Source organism: Tenrec ecaudatus, chromosome 1 (genome assembly GCF_050624435.1).
Source record: "Tenrec ecaudatus isolate mTenEca1 chromosome 1, mTenEca1.hap1, whole genome shotgun sequence".
NCBI lineage: Eukaryota > Metazoa > Chordata > Mammalia > Afrosoricida > Tenrecidae > Tenrec > Tenrec ecaudatus.
In genome coordinates this window covers 220,070,612-220,086,900 of record NC_134530.1, presented here as the reverse complement: position 1 = coordinate 220,086,900, position 16,289 = coordinate 220,070,612, and the positions used below count along the sequence as shown (strand labels likewise).

The 16,289-nt window shown below is 43.7% G+C and overlaps 1 protein-coding gene across 6 annotated transcripts in view; it reads right to left on the bottom strand.

Annotated features, from left to right (window-relative positions):
* PPP1R12B (protein phosphatase 1 regulatory subunit 12B) overlaps positions 1-16,289 on the bottom strand; it is a 261,922-nt gene that overhangs the window by 157,329 nt on the left and 88,304 nt on the right. For 3 of the 6 annotated variants that reach the window (XM_075528922.1, XM_075528929.1, XM_075528914.1), the window contains exons 5-13: positions 15,579-15,723; positions 14,531-14,605; positions 12,518-12,597; positions 11,509-11,648; positions 7,866-7,975; positions 4,847-5,050; positions 3,905-3,987; positions 2,691-2,816; positions 66-248 (exon numbers count right to left, since the gene is read on the bottom strand). In XM_075528922.1, coding sequence (XP_075385037.1) covers positions 66-248; positions 2,691-2,816; positions 3,905-3,987; positions 4,847-5,050; positions 7,866-7,975; positions 11,509-11,648; positions 12,518-12,597; positions 14,531-14,605; positions 15,579-15,723 — 1,146 coding nt within the window. Of the gene's footprint in view, positions 1-65; positions 249-2,129; positions 2,171-2,690; positions 2,817-3,904; positions 3,988-4,846; positions 5,051-7,865; positions 7,976-11,508; positions 11,649-12,517; positions 12,598-14,530; positions 14,606-15,578; positions 15,724-16,289 lie in introns of those variants that run through there. The other 3 variants (XM_075528946.1, XM_075528939.1, XM_075528953.1) reach the window with 2 other exon arrangements.

Genomic DNA, 16,289 nt, shown 5'->3' with positions numbered 1-16,289 from the left:
CATAGTGTGTGTCCAGAGGCATTAACTTTGACGAACGCAACTTAAACGGCTCTAAAAAGCCTTACCTGCCACGGTGTACGGAGGAAGTAGTGTTTGCACTGATTGGTGCAGGGCACGAAGAGGCAGGTTGCCCCTGGCAGCCCCGAGAGGTAGATGAACCAATGGTAATGGGTGAGGAGGCAGAAGATGAATTGCGACTGGCTGAAATGTAGGGACTGGTGGGGTCACTACTTCTACCAAATGAAGCACTGCAAAACAGCACACAGTCACTTCCTTCAGGACATGCTGCTCACCCACCATTTCCCAGCACCACATCCCCACCCGACTGTGCACACTGAAAAAGAGTGTAGGCCAGAGAAGGTGTGACAACCGGGAGGGATCAGCTCCAGCGAGAGCCAGGTCATTGGCAGTAAGCAGGCAACTGTCAATCATCCAAAAGAGTGATGGAATGTGCAGGAGGAGAAAGGATGTGTAACAAGGAAAAGCAGGAAGAGTAGAAATACATGACACGAATAGGGGCCAAGAAAGGAAGTTAACAGTAAAGAATCGTTTTATGAGAAAAAATAATTCCCAATAAACCCCAAGGCAAAAATTCATGCACCCCCAACTGTCTGCTTGATATAGATAGAAGGAGCACTGAAAAAGCTAAAGTAAAACCAGAGATTGCAGGAAGTTTCAGAGTAGAGATTTTACATTAAAAAATGCAGGAGAGCAGAGGAGTCCTGTGCAAAAATGACTTCACTTCGGAAACTGCAATTCCTTAGCCAACAGCAACACAGGAGTTACGGTTTTTAAGACTGCCTCCGACTCGATCCTGACTCGGGGTGACCCTACAGGACAGAGTACAACTGTCCCCGAGGGCTTCCAAGACTAACGCTTTATGAGATTGGAAAGGCTTATCTTTCTCCTGCAAACGGCTGGTGGATTTGAACTGCCCAACTGGAAGAACAGCTCTGTTTCAGTTGAAGACAGCTGAGAATGACCTCGAGGGCAACCGTAAGTCATGGGGGTTAGAATTTAAACACATTCTTCTGCAAGAGTAATGGCACACTTGGAGACTGCGGGTCTCCCTGGGAAAGAAGCAGCTTGCTGGGCCACGTGAAAGGAACTCCTGCGCAAAGCCAAGCGATGAACTAGAAAACGCAAAGCATGCCACAGACTGAGGCTGACACATTTCCACTCACGCTTTCCATTTCAAATGGCAATTGCATGTGATTCTTTCATCTTGATCATAAAATGGGATTGTGCAAAATCAAAAAGCATGTTACGGCTATGAGAGAAGAAGAGCTATAGAAATCCTTGGTATGAAGAAAGTTGTACGTATTTTCTCAAGTAGTCATAAAATTCAGAATGTTTTCCACCCTCTACAGGGGCGGCCCTTTCCCCCTCTGTTCACTGCAACTATGCTGCACTGTAGCTATCAAACTAAAGCCAATCACCCAACCCATGTCACAGGTGATTTGGATCATGAAAGTCAACAATAACATCATAAAGTAACTGTGCCTGAAAACCAAGTAGCAGCTTTCTCTCTTAGAAAAGGTTTCTTGGAGTTGGTTTCAATTATACAGAATAACAGCACATTTAGTAGACCGAAACCTTCGCCTTTAAGATAAACAAGTCACAATCTCAATAAGCTAAAAACACACAATTTGTAGAACAAAGCTTCCACAAGGGCACTGAACCGTACTTGCATACTTTCAAAACTGGGCATGTATTTTTGAGGGGGCATCAAAAAGTTTTTTGGGAAATGCTATTCCCATGAACTTTTGAAGCCCCCTTACAGACTATGGCTGTAGAAATGAAGAACACTGTAGTTAACACTAACTAATCTGCTCACACAGTCTATAGCCATGCCTGGTCCATGGTCGCCACTCAGCTATCTTAAAAATCTCACGATGAAGAAGCAGTTGGAGAGGTTAAGTAGGTGGAAATGAAGAAAGAATTCAAAGTCAGCCATGAAATTCAGACATTTCCACATCAGCAGCAAAGTTCATACTAAACTATTAATTCAGGCTATCCTGTGCTGCATGGCTCTGGCAAAGGTGCTTTGGTGTCTGGCTAGTCAATGGCAAAGGAAATGATTGCAGGAAAGGAAAGACAGATGAGAAAGGGGAAAGAGACCCATGTACCTTCTCTGCACCAAACTTGCGAGTTTCACATCTTGATGGATCTGAGGGCCATTAAAGTCATAAAAAAAAAGACTCAAGTCCCTAAATTAACAGGTGTCATTATGAAACTTATGTAATACCAAACTATCCCCATTTCCCAACCCTCACCACCCTAGCATGTCCCTCCCTTTTCCCTTGCTCCAAAAATAAAGCTTAAGACAAGAACTATTCTAATTTTAGAACAAGGAGAGCCAGTTACTACACAAGGATGATTTAAAGTCAGTCCTGCCCAGAGATTACTAGAAGTCATTTCTGGTGGAAGATTTTAATAGGACTGAGAGGATGGAGTACACATTCAGATTCGTGGTGAGAAGTGGGAAGTAGCTTACTTTAATTCAGTTCAGAGAATAAATCAATTTTAATATTAAATTAGTCAGGGTGGTAATCTTAAGAAATAGAAAAGTGATTCACTTCTCGATTCATTTTTGTGGTGCTAATTGGATATAAAAAGGCATGCAATTACCCATATTCCCAAAGCCAGAGTAAAGAAAAAGTCATGTCCCACCCCTCTGAAGCTGGTACCTTTTCAAGTATGTTGATACGTAAGTGGAAGGAGCAATTGTCTGTGGGGTTTCATTTCCCTTTGCGTCATCCCTCCACGGCGGCCGGGTATAGGAGCCACTCCTCACTAGATTAACAGCCGATTCCCTGTGAGGCAGAAACAAACAAACCAACAAATAACATCACAGCAATTCCTACCATCAGTTTTTCTCCACGATACCATGTGAACTGGCAGAGAAGAGCCGGAGAGGTAAGCTGTTAGCATGGCTAAAGAAACACATTGTCCAGGTGATTTTTCTGTTTTATACACTTGTTCTCCGGGTAGACAGAAGATGAGTAGTTCTACCTGCCTTCCTTTATCAACTAATCAAAGTACCAAATTACCTATGCCACAGGTCCCTAGCCCTTTTGTAACAAGAAGTCATTGTTCGGTGCTCCTCTTTTAAAAACCTCATCAGTAAGCCAGGAAGGGAGTAGTGGGGAGATGAGGAAGTCTGTTCCCAGGAAGAGAGGTTACTATTGAAGGGGGAAGGGAAGGCCTTGCCTCTCTAGCAGTGTAGATAAAAAGGCATCCAGGAAGGACTCTTGGCCCATGATTGGTAATTCGGGGTCTTTGCTGAAAAGCTATAGGCCTCCATGCTTCATAAGGCTCTACGGCAGTCCTTAAACTTTCCTGTGCATTAGGATCATCTGGGGAGTCTTGTGCAGATTCACAGTAGAATCAGCAGGTCTGAGGGGCCTGACATTCTGTGATGCTTAAGCTCCCACTTGACACTGATAATGCTGGTGTGAGGGCCGCCTTTTGTGAAACAAGGGTCTGGCTCATGTTCTGCTCTGAAATGTAGCATTATTTCAAAATTTTAAGTTCATTTACACCGATGATGAAGAATTTACATTTTACCCACTTATAAGTTAGAAATTGATCAATTCCGTTAAATGAAATATATATTTTAAAGTTTTCACTATGTAAAGGTACTGACAAACCAGAGAGAGCTAGACCATAGCTCTACAGAGCCAAAACTTTACTAACAAAAGAAATGTCTAAGCCGGAGTTAGAACTTAAGGGATGAAGAACTGGCAAAACAAGGAGAGAAGAGCTAGAAGAAGTCCTGTGCAGGAGAAACGAACAATCCTGAGTATGAAACGGACATCTACAGGAAAGGGCAAAGCAGCAATGAGCAGGAGGCCCCTCTGCCCGGGGGTTGGATGGCCACTGCGGCCTGCGGTAGGCCTACCTGTTCTCCTTCTCCTCACTGCCACTTGTGCTGTCGAGCTTCCGGGGTGCAAGTGAACTGGAATAGCCTTTGCTTTCTCTCTCCTATGAAAGCAAGATAGGTAATGAGGGTAGGTACAATACAGACATGACATAAAGCTTTGGAGGTAAACAAGCAGAACCTAATACACCCTATACAATTTCTGAATTCAATACCAATTCTGCTCTGAGAGACGGGGGTTCTGAAAAGCCTCAGAGAAAGCAACTCTAAATGTCTTCCATGAACTAAGGCTTATTCACGCCCCAGACAATCTTTTTCTTGAAATGCAGCTTCCTTGGGGGCACACACAACAAAGACCCTGTAGAGAGAGCTAACCCAACCAATAAGCTCCTAGCAGTCTCCAGAAACACGTTATCCAGCACGATGGCTGCGCAGAGAAGGAAGACCTGAACCCAAAGGACGTGAGGTGAGTGAGTTTTAGGAAACTCGGAAACCCCGAGTGAGAAAATAAAAATGTATTCCTCTTGTGTATGTGCACAAGCTGTTTGTGAGCTTATCCTGTTTGTACTTCAACTCACAAAATAACTGCGGGTGGCTTGGTTCATTTTTGTGTTTTCTGAGTGCTCATTTGTCTGAGCTTCATTAAGGGCTGAGTTGTCTGTATTGGTTCAGAAGAACCTCTCAGGGCACATGCAGCTTGCTAGGCTTCTGACCCCCTTTCCCTTCCGGGTAAGAAACAGGAGGGTGAGGGAGAGTGAACATAAGGTAAGCCAAATGGAAAAGCTTTTAGTATCAAGAACCGCAACCCACTCAAAAGCATACTTTATTAAAATAGCAATATACCTGTCTCCCTTTGCACTCCTAGCATCAACTTAACACTAGAAAATATTTTCGTCCCCCACCCAAAGGTTAATTTTCATAGATGGAAACTGTTGGAATTTCCCATCCTCCGCCCAAACGTGCCTTATCTTTGTGGTCCAGCAAAGCGGAAATCCGAGGGCTAGATGATGAGCGGCAGACGGAGGAGCCTCGGCCTCTTGGGGCCTCCCTGGAATTGGCCGCCTCACTCAGCATGCCGTGGCTGCCGGTTTTCCGGAGCCCCAGTCTCCAGGAAGAAGGAGACTCATCTTTGGGCTCTTCTGGCTTGTTAAAAAGGCTGGAGGAGAACTGTGAGGAAAGATGCGAACAAAAGGAAAAGAGAGGCCCTGGTGAGGCTTCAGTCAGTCTGCCTTTCTACTCTCAAGGACGCTCAACGAGGGCGGCAACACGAGGCAACACGAGGAGAGCAAGTGCATGGCACACTTGCTGGCAACGTGCCCTTCCTCACCTGGCAGATACTAGTAACGTCTCAAGGCTCTGTTCTCCCTGAGCCTGAAACAGCCTCAGATTCTTAAATAGTGCATCTATCTGACCCAGTTGCTCCAAGAAATTAAACTGTATTTGCTCTTCTTGGGCAGTGGTGCTGACGTACGTATAGCACCAGAAGATCTGGGTTCTAGTACTAGCCCTGGACTTGCTATGTAACTAAAAAAAAAGACACTTCATATCTCAAAATATGCTCATTTGTCAGATGGTGATCAATGAGTACTGCCGTCACTGTGTGCAATCAGTCCCTCTCCAACACTAGTGGCACTGCAGGCAAGGGCAGAACTGCCCCTAGGCTTCTCTAGGCTGTACTATTACGGGAGCAGATCGCCAGGCCTGCTCTCTTGTGCAGCTCCTAGTAGGTTCACAATGAGGACTGTGGGTTCTCAGTGAAGTGCTTACCCACTGCACCACCACAGCTCCTTAATGATGAGCTCAGTCCTTCCTCACGCATGGAGACTGGAAAAAATCCCATGAGCTAGCTATGTGTAAGTCTGGTTTAGGCTATGTGATAAGATGGCGATAAACTGATTTAGGCCAATACCAATAAAGATACTGAAGGTCATTCCACTCAAATTCTAATTTGGGGCTGCTGTTTTGTGGTTTTTAAAAAGTTAATTAATTAAATTTTCCCTAAGTTTTAGTTTTACGAAACTAATTTATCTAAGACAATTCCAAGAGCCTCTGATTCCACCGACTAGGAAACTTTAAAATAGGAAGGAAAAAAATGAGGTTAAAGATTATTATTCTTATCTTGCCAAAAGATAAAAACTTCCAAAAAGTGATTACCATGTTATCATCATTTCATTTTTGAGAGAAAAAAATCTTAATATTACAAAAGAGAGCTTTATGGAAAGCTTACTACACAGTATCATTAATTATCATATATACTCGAGTATAAGCAAACCCAAATATCAGTCGAGGCACCTAGTTTTACCACAAAAACTGCATTCAGAGATGTGCTGGGAAACTCGGCTTATATATGAGTATATGTGGTATCTTGTTCAGCCACAGATACAGGAAGACATCGAGACCTGCATTAAGTCAAGGACTTGCTTGGGGTATGCAACCGTTATGATTTCGTGTCAACTTGGCTGGGCCAGGCTTCTCAGTGGTTTTGCAGTTAAGATGCAGAAATCCCCCATGATAAGATCTGCTATGAGCAGTCAATCAACTGAAAGAACATTTCCTTGGAGATGTGGCCTGCTTCCAATATAAGTGGATGCTGTGGGAAAGTGTGCTTGCTTTTTGCTGGGCCTGGATCCTGGCCCTGCTTCATCAACTGACTTCCAGTTGGACATGAGCCAGTGATCTGAGGTATTTACCTGCCAACCTTGGACTCATTCACCTCTGCAGTCAGAAGCCTGCTGTTTGATCAGTCTCCATAACTATGTGAGCCAGGAGATGCCTCTGCCCGACATCTGACCCATAACTGCCATTTCCTTGATATAAATCTCTCTATACATACACATATAAGCTTCACTGGTTTGCTTCTCTAGAGAGCCCAGCCTCATACAGAGTGGAAATGGTCTTCAGAACATCAACAAACAGTCCCTTCTTGGGGTTGGAGGGGCCTCTGCAGAAGGCTTTGATCTTTCTCTCGATTTCAAACTATTTTTTTCTATGATGTAGAGTGAAGACAATAACAACATTAATCACTCGTTTGCAATTCACACTCAGGTTTTATCTTTTCATTAGTCATCTGAATTTATAAATTTACATCCTGGTTTCTTCCCACTCTAGTGACTCAATCATGTCAATCTTTAGAAGCCATTCTGAGTCTAAGGAGAAAAACACTTTGCCCAGCATTATAAAAGCATGGTAGAGTAAGTATATGTGCATTTAAAAAAATTAATGTTTCCTTTTTGAAAAGCAGAAATCTAGTCACAACACACTGAAATGAAGCACCAGTAAATGGCAGGCTCGTGCGTGAGAGCCTCTTTGATGGCTGACGATGATGATCTGGGAATAAGTTAGCGGCCAATCTTCTGTTCCTTCTGGAAGCAGACCATCACCTCTCCGCTCCGTCAGGTACCGAGAAGCCGCATAAGTCAACTTATCAAAGCCGTAGAGCTTTACCAAAAACGTCATTCCAAAGACTGAGATAAACTTTGATCCCACACAGCACTTTTACACCGCACAAAGCAGTCCTCATTCAGCTCTGTCTCAGTGACTAGAAGCCTACAGAGTCTCAGAGGCCTGCGCAGAGTTGTGCAATACAGGGGTCTCTGGTATTACAACAGATTCTTTCTACCTACGGTCTCTCCCATTATAAAGCTTTCATTCATGAAAGTAACGTTTCAAAGGAGCCACAAAAGAGTGCAACAGTCATCAAAACAATGCTGAATGCTAGACATCCTCCTAGCGCAATCAGAACTTTAGGCATACGAGTAGTTACCTTAACTTTGGATGTGAAAAAGATAAGCCAGTAACAAAATCTCTTAAGCCACAGACCATTATATCCTATGCCATCTTTTACATTTTTCAATATATATGTGGCCACATTCATTTCATGGTAGTTTTAAAGTTTTTCCTAAAAACGTAATCTTCGAAGGCTTTTGAACGATGAGTGCATTAGGGAGAAATCCAATGCCCACATGGGTGTCAAAGTACTCACCCTCCTTGAAGAGACAGGGAAGGCATTCTGAGCTGCTGCTGGTACTTGCTCTGTGACACCACTCCTGTTTTCAGAATTGGAATGGTTGACAACGGCTTCTGGCTTTTTATCTGTTATTTAAGACAAGAAAAGCAACATGTGCAGGTATAAAAACTTTCTTTTTGTGTGTGCTTTCTTGCTAAAAGAAAGGTTCGCCTATTATCAGAACGGATTAGCAGGGCCATGTAAAAGCTTGGACTCAGACTAAGATAAAACTCTGCTCAACTGTTGACAGCGGTAACGTAAATTCACTGACATGACTTGGTAGGCTGAGAACTGAAATCGTTCTCCATACTTGTAGTCCTATCATGTGTAAAATTTGTCAATAACTACATATTAAGAACCATACTATTTGGTGAGAAGCTGGGTTAAAGACAGGTCTTGCTGCCTAAAGAAAGATATAGGGGACATAATAATAACAGCAAGAAATGAGCTGGTTCAGATTAACAAGTACTGCAGGAGTTTGGAGAAGAGACAATCCTCTGAGGGAGAGGATGAGGAAAATGGAAAATAAATGGTGATTAGCAGATGGAGGAGGAAGAGAGGGCATAACTCACAAATCAAAATACTCACATCTGTGTAAGTGATGGTAAGTGAAAGGTCAAGGCCTGCTTTAAGTATGGGCATTCTTGAAGTGACAATAGGAAGTAAAGGTAAAAAGGATTACAAAGAAGTGGCAAGTTAAGTTTCAGAATTTCAGTAACTAAATGCACGTAACATAAATAGGAGTAGGGTCACAGTAGAAACTTTGTCTTGTTTACTGCTGTGGACCAATGAGCAGCAAAGGACCTATCTCTAATGAGGTGGTAGAGCCCCAAAGAGTACCCCACCCAGGAATTATGTGACAATTTTAAGGCACATTCTAAGTGTATGACATTGAATGAGCTTCTTAACATATTTGAACCTCTATTTTCTCACTGATTAATCAGAGATTTTAATTCTTGTCTTCTAAGTCATAAAAATTAGAAATAAAGTTTCTAAATTGAATAGCTCAATGCCTGGACATAGTTCCTAATAGAATATTATTGTTCTATAAAGTTTTTAATTTTTGTCGGAGCCCTGGTGGTGTAGTGGTTACTCATTGGGCTGTTATTCACAAGGCCAGCAGTTTGAAACCACCAAGTGCTCCTCGGTAGAAAGACAAAGCTTCCTACTCCCTGTAAAGAGTGGCAGTCTCAGAAACTCACAGGGGCAGTTCTGTCCTGTCCTACAGGCTTGCTATGAGTGGGCATCGACTCGATGACAATGAGTTGTTTGGAATTTTTGGAGGTGGGGTGGGGTGAGGTGGGGTGGGGTAGGTTGGGGAGGGAAGGAGAGAGGCGATTACTCAAGGCATTCTTTAAATATGTGAAATATCTATCCTTAAGCACCTCCTAGTCCAGTGTGATAGGGTGCTGCAGTATTAGCCCTGAGTGAATCATGCCTCCCTGAATGCACATCCTTGTACATAGATGCTGAGCTTGGCATGTGGCTTGCAGTGGCCACTGGGATATTTAGCAATGTCATTTGAAGTGTTGATGCACATCGCCCCTGCCCTCTTTCAAGGTGGGATAGAATGAAATTTAATGTGGCTTTTCTACCCAACTCTCTATAACTTCCACCAAATGACTGAGTGAAATTATGCAAACAGGGTTATGTGCAACACTAACAGAGGGGACTGGTCAGTTTTCATTACCAATGCCCTGGCTAGAAGAATGAGTCATCTTTAAAGCAGAAGAGAGAGACGCCCAAGGACCCTGGAAAAGCACGTGCAAGATCTGTCTGAAGTGTCAGAGCCCTCTAAGACCACATATGCACAGACTGTGGCATGGAGTCTCAGAGGATCAGCACTGAGACTGAACTCTTGATCTGTCCTGAGACTTGGTTACCACTTGGCTAAGAGGCTGAGACTTGGCTGGTGGCTGGAGAGACCAATGACTGTACCCTTATTGTTTGCTGATCCTGACTATTAACTTCTCTAATAAACCCCCTAACTCTGAGTACTGGCTTTGAGTTCTGTGTCCACTGCAATGAATTACTAAACCCAGCACAGATAGAGTGGCATGGGAGGAAAGGTTGGTGTCAAAATAGGTAAAGAAGGATGGACCATAGAGGCTTGTCTGACCCTTGCCTCATGGCAATAGGGAAGCCAGCGGTCAGATATGTCCACCTCTGTTGCCACTTACATCATTGTGCATTTTAGAATCCACCCGCCATGTGAGGAAGCAGGGGGCAACCTGCTTGAAGATGAGACCCATGGTCTGCTTGCCCTTCACAGTCCATTTCCAGCCCATCCTGACCATCACCAGAACCCAGCTGTGCCTTGTAGAGCAGAGACAGGTCCTCCTGGCTGAGCCCTTCCCAAATCACCAACCCACAGAATTGGATGCATCTAAGTGCATGGTTGTTTTAAGCACTAAATGTTGGGATGACTTGTTACACAGCAGTAGATAACTGATCCAGAAAAGGTTTACTTTAAGTCTATTGGTGTTCTACTCCAATAGCACCATGGAGATGGGCAGCAGGGAACAAGAGACCCAAGGGAGCAATTACACAGGTACAGGAAGCTCCCGCTCATCCTCCTCCATCTTCTTTTTTTATCATTATTAATCATTTATGGGGGAATCTTAGAGATCTTCCAACAATCCATAATTCAATTGCATTAATGTTGCCATCCTCATTTCCCAAACGTTTTCTTCCTACTTGAGCCCTTGGTATCAGCTCCCATCCTCCTTCTGATGCCCTGACAGTTTATGAAGGGAATTATCACGAGGCAAGCTCAGATATTGATTCCAAACAGCACTTGAAACCTAGGACATGCACCAACTACCAACAGTCACTGAGTTCATTCTGATGCATGAGACCTGCTGGTGTCACAGTGGACCTGTGCTCCACACGGTTTATGATGGTTGGTGTTGTAGGGATTAGATTACTAGGACTTTCTTCTCAGGTGCATCTGAGTGGACCTGAACCTCCAACCTTTTATTTAGCAGCTGGGCACAACCATACCACCCAGAGACTTCCTAGGATATGTAAGCACTCAATAAATATTAAACACGCTAAAATAGTACATATTTTAACATGTTGATTGCGAGTATACTAGTAATTCTGGAGCATATGGTGCCTCCTTAATAATGTGTATTTGAGTCTCAATGAGTAAGGTCAACACCCTTATTATAATCTTAGCGAGGGTCTCTGGCTTCCCTTGGTGACATCAATGTGCCTCAGAGATCGAATGAGACACAATCCATACATACATCAATTGTGTAAAGCACATTTGAACATTCATTACCCTCATAATTCTCAAGACATTTGCTCTCCACTTAAGCCCCTGGCATCAGCTCCTCAATTTTTCCCTACCTTCCCACTCTCCCCTCCCTCATGAACCCTTGATAATTTATAAATTATTCTTTTGTCATATCTTTCCCTGTCCAACGTCTCCCGTCACCCACTTTTCTGTTGTCCGTCCCCCAGGGAGGAGGTTATATGTAGATCCTTGTAATTGGTTCCCCCCTTTTAAAGGTTTTTTTTGAATGCTGAGGCCTGGTTAGCTCTCTTGACAGGTAGTAATGTCCTCATAGTATGGAATTGGAAGACTCTTTGCTAATGAATATTTTTGCATTACCTGCCTCTTTTTCAGTTTCTGACTCAGAAGCTTCATCTTCACCTTCTTCCTCCTCTGAGCTGGAGCTGCTGGATTCCTTGTTTTCTTCCTCCAGTTCTTGGGATTTGGGTGTCTCCTCCTCATAGAGCATCTTCTCCTTGCTGGAATCAAGAAAGCAGTCGGAATGAGATTCAGAAATGACACACCACGGCTAAGGAGGAGTCTACACGCCTTCTGCAGGAATAATAAGGGCAGAGGTTCTCAACTTTCCTCATGTCGCAACCGTTTCATACAGTTCCTCATGTGGCAGTGACCCCCAACCATAACATTATTTTCATTGCTATTTCATCACTGTCATTTCGCTACTGTTATGAATCAGGCAACACTGTGAAAGGGCCATTCAACTCTAAAGGGGTCACGACCCACAGGTTGAGAACCGCTGAATAAGAGGACTATATTCATGTCCTTCTTTGTAACTCTATCCCTCTGAATACTTGGATTTTTACAGACCGAAGTCAAACTTGGATTTCAGAGTATCACTTAAGGAGATTTGGTTTGACCAACACACACACACATGAGAGAGAGAGAGAGCGCGCGAGAGAGAGCTGTGCATTTTGATGATGATGGGGCACGTAAATAGTTTTGAAATGCATTTAACAAATATTTCCTGTATATTTATTATATACCAGAGACCAAGGTGGGTGTCGTGATAAACACAGCAGACAGGTCTCTGAACTCACAGAACGTATGGTATCGTATGGAGAGCAGTTGAGTCTAAGAATCCTAGGCTAGGAAAAGAGAAAATTGGCCCCACCATTTCAGTTCTAAATTTAAGACACTTTCACTTGTCCCCAGTGTTACCTACTCCAAGAGTTAACCCCCTCCCTTGGTCCTCAAGCATTTCCATGCGTTTAAAGATTATTTAGCCAACAGTTTCTAAGTACAAAAGTCTCCAAGTTAAGTGCTTCACATGTCCACACCCACCCACATAACAGAGCTCATCCCATTTTTCAAGCTCCAGTTGTCTTACTTCTTAAAGAGTCCACCCTGTAATTTGCTGTTCAGGTCTGCCTCAATGAGTTTATTCCGTGTCTCTTTTTCACTTCGAATCTGGAAATTGAGAAAACAGAGGAAAGGGAAGATGACTTTTTAAAAAAACCAACGGCAATAATGGGTAGAAGGACACTGGTAGCGTCATCCTGAAGGAGACAGAACTAACGGCAAAGGCTCACACTGAGAAAAAGAGGAACACAGCAGTTGGGTCTCATTAGAAGATAATGTAAGAGAAGAATCCTAACCAAGGTAGCAGAGAAAAAGCACGAGGTTAGAGCTTCAATAAAACTCCCCATATCAAACAGCCTAACCCAATTTTCTAACAGTTTAGCTTCTGAAGGATAAAAAGCTAGAAGGAACTTTTAGAGAACTCATGAGGATCCTGAAATAAGTTGGCAGTAGTTCTAAAGGAAAGACTGAATGGGAAACAAGCCCTCGGGGGAAAAACTGTATGATTAGACAAAAATGTATTTATACCCCCGAACCACAGGGTAGTACAGAGACCAAGATAAACTCCATCCCATGAGGGCAGACGTAATAGTGAGTAAAGATGTCATTTTCATGTAGAGATCTAGGCGGGCAAAGGACACACGAGAGCTCTGCACCATGTGGCACTAGGCCTTCTGTATGAGTCTAAAAATGAGTTCAGAATTTACAAGCTGAAAAAGAACCTATGCAAATGAAACATGTTGTATTTAAAAGGCCATCTTGCTAAATAAGAGCACTGGCACTGGAGTAGTTTGGAAATTAGTAGATTTCCTACCTCTAGTGAGAACAACATGCACTACAAGTTGCTTCTGTCTGAGCATTGCCGTGAGATTTCCCCACCGAGCCTTGACGTACAAGGATCTTCACTTTGCCAGCCCCCGGGATGTTGAGCATACAGGAGGCTTGATATGATGTGTCCCATTGTTGAGCTATATAGTTTCTCCAGCTGAAAATGCTCTAAGTTGCCCACATTTGCCTTAAATCTTAGTTCACATTCCCTGAGCTACAATACATGGCAATAGAAAAAAAGCAAGTCAACGATTTTTTCCCCTGCCACACTCTGTTAACCCAGGACATTCTCAAGCCCCTCACGTCCTTTGTCTTTTTCTTCCTTGCCCAGAACACGCACAGTCCTCCAGCTAAACCAAGGCCTTCCTTTGCTGTCCATTCAAGTCTGACTTACAGCAACCCTATAAAACGGAGTAGAACTATTCATGGGGGTTTCTGAGACTCTCGATCTTTATGGAAGCACACAGCCTCGCATTTCTCCCTTGGCGTGGCTAGTGTATTTGAACTGCTGGCCTTGCAGTGAACAGTCCAATGGTAACTCAAAGCATCACCAGGACTCATTCCATCCTCCTTAGAAATAGCAAACTATCAATTATCCCTGCCCATCTGCATCCTGGATGGGTTCTTCCATTCTGCATACACGGCTTCCATGTTTCTATAATTTCCCAGTCCAGCACTAAGCAGAACACCATATGCAAACAAACATGAAGGATTCAGAATGGGGGTGAGGAGGGAGGCTGAATGCTGAATGTTTGACAGATCTGGAATGACTACAAGGCACTGAGCAAGTACCACCAATACCATATAACAGCTTTGGTTTTGTAGGTTTTTAAACAGAGAAACGCATTCTCCCTCATCAATGTACTTTAATGAAGTTATACTCTTAATAAGAAACAAAGCTATTTGGTGTCCTCTGTTCTGGTAGCCCTTCTTTAAGAAAACCTCTGAGCGAACATGTCAGAAGCATTTACTACAGTGTCATTACTAGGAAGGTGGTTCTTTGTTTTCTCCTAGCCCTTAGCTACATGAATGCTACCCTATGATGAGCAAACTTGAATAGCAATGGTTTCTGGGCTATTTCCTTCAGCTAGACTCTTAGCTCATCCCTGAAGGGAACCACGATGGTCTCTGGACTGCAGATCTGTCCATGTCAGCTCTCGGCAGACCAAGCTCAAGCAAATGAGTTGGGTACCCGGGGTGGACAGAGACTCACCACACTCTGCTGCTTCTGGAGCAGCTCCAAGTGCTCCACGAGGCCCTCATCAGCCACGTCAAACGGGGTCTGGCCCTGGCAGGGAAAAGGGAGGCACCATCACCGACAGAAAATGAGCGGCAGTCAGGCACTGTCTTTCATCAGGGAAACAGTCACTTTCTGCCTTTGACTCCAGTGACAGCTGCTTCTCTGACTAATCTACCCAACCTGGAGAGAAGAAACAACATGAAGGCGCAAAGCCTTTCAATATAGAATTTTCTATTTTTCAAAACACGATTGAAGACATCACCACCCATCTCCATGGCTTATTGCCGCTTGGCAAGTAATACATTGAAATCCTCGCACGCACTTGTTCTAAAATGGTCTTCATTGTTACAGGATAGTCAATAAGGAGCCTGTGCATTAAAGATTACGTCAGGGAAATCATCTTCCTGTAAGTGCGGAAGGGCAGATAGGGAGGCCATCTCGTTGAAGACACATCAGCACAGTTAATAAGCCTGATGTATAGTTGGAAAAGGAATTGAGAAAACTGAGGCAGATACGAGCGTTAGCTAATCCGCCTCTAGATGCCTAGAAAACAAGAAGACTGGAGTTCCAGGGTTTCTGAGCTGTCCGACACGAGATTGAGTTGATAGTATGTCCAGCCAACCTCAAGGATCAAGGGTCCTTAAGTGCATATGAATAGAGCTCAGCTGACAAACGTCTTTGAATTGAAAAATAACATGACATTTTTCACACGTCACTACATACAATGGCCTTAGACTGCAGAAACTCATGTTTGCCCAGTACTTTTTCTTTTTTGTTCCCTTTTTGTCTGTTTTCGAGTATTCAACTTAAATAGGATGAGAACATTAGGCCAATGGAGCTAACTTAATACACCAAACATAACCTCTCTTGAAAACTGGGGAGGAAGGCGGGCAAAGGGATCTCACACCATCGCGACCAGGGACGGCTATCTCCCCAAGACAGTTAGGCTGGCCCTTTCCCAGCCTGTGGGAGGCCCGGTCATCACCCAGCTCTGTGCCCTTTTCCAGGGTCACTCACTCACCAGTTTGTTCCTGAGATCCATGTCACAGAGTGCCTCCGCCAGGATGGAGCAGGCCTCCTTCACGCCCCAGTGTGCAGCAGCATGCAGTGGGGTCCAGCCATCGTGATCCTGAACATTGAGTTCATAGCCAGCCTGAATTAAAAGTCTGAGAAGAAACCCCCAAACAACACGTTTATCTCCTCTTTACTAGTTTTCTATCAAATAAACCATTGCTCAATGGATAGTTCAGATCTTGGCACAGGAGGCCACGGGTGGGTTGTAATTGTCTTTGACCCTTAGGGCACAGCATGGATTTTGTAGATCTGACTATGAGGACCAAGTATAAATGATGTTTCCCTGTCATCTACAAAAGGCCACATGGCATCTCCTACACACATCGTATCAGACCATTAAAGAAGAGTGTGTCAAAAGAATTGTCTTTGATACCTGAGAATAACCAATGTCTAATTCAATTAGCCAAGTCACACAACAAACACAAGCTGCATTTCCCCTTTGTCAGTGCATGAAAGAAGTAACAAAATGAGAGCTCAGCACGTTCCAGTCGCTCCAGCACACCGTATGTTTATTGTAGCCCTCATACCGCCCTCTTGACAGAAATACATGAGAGGTTCTTACTAACTACACAACTATAGCATAGCTTGTGTGCACAAAAGAGGAAAGTGTAAACTCCTGGAGCCTGGTGACTGCTGGAGCCCTAAACTGCACATGGCT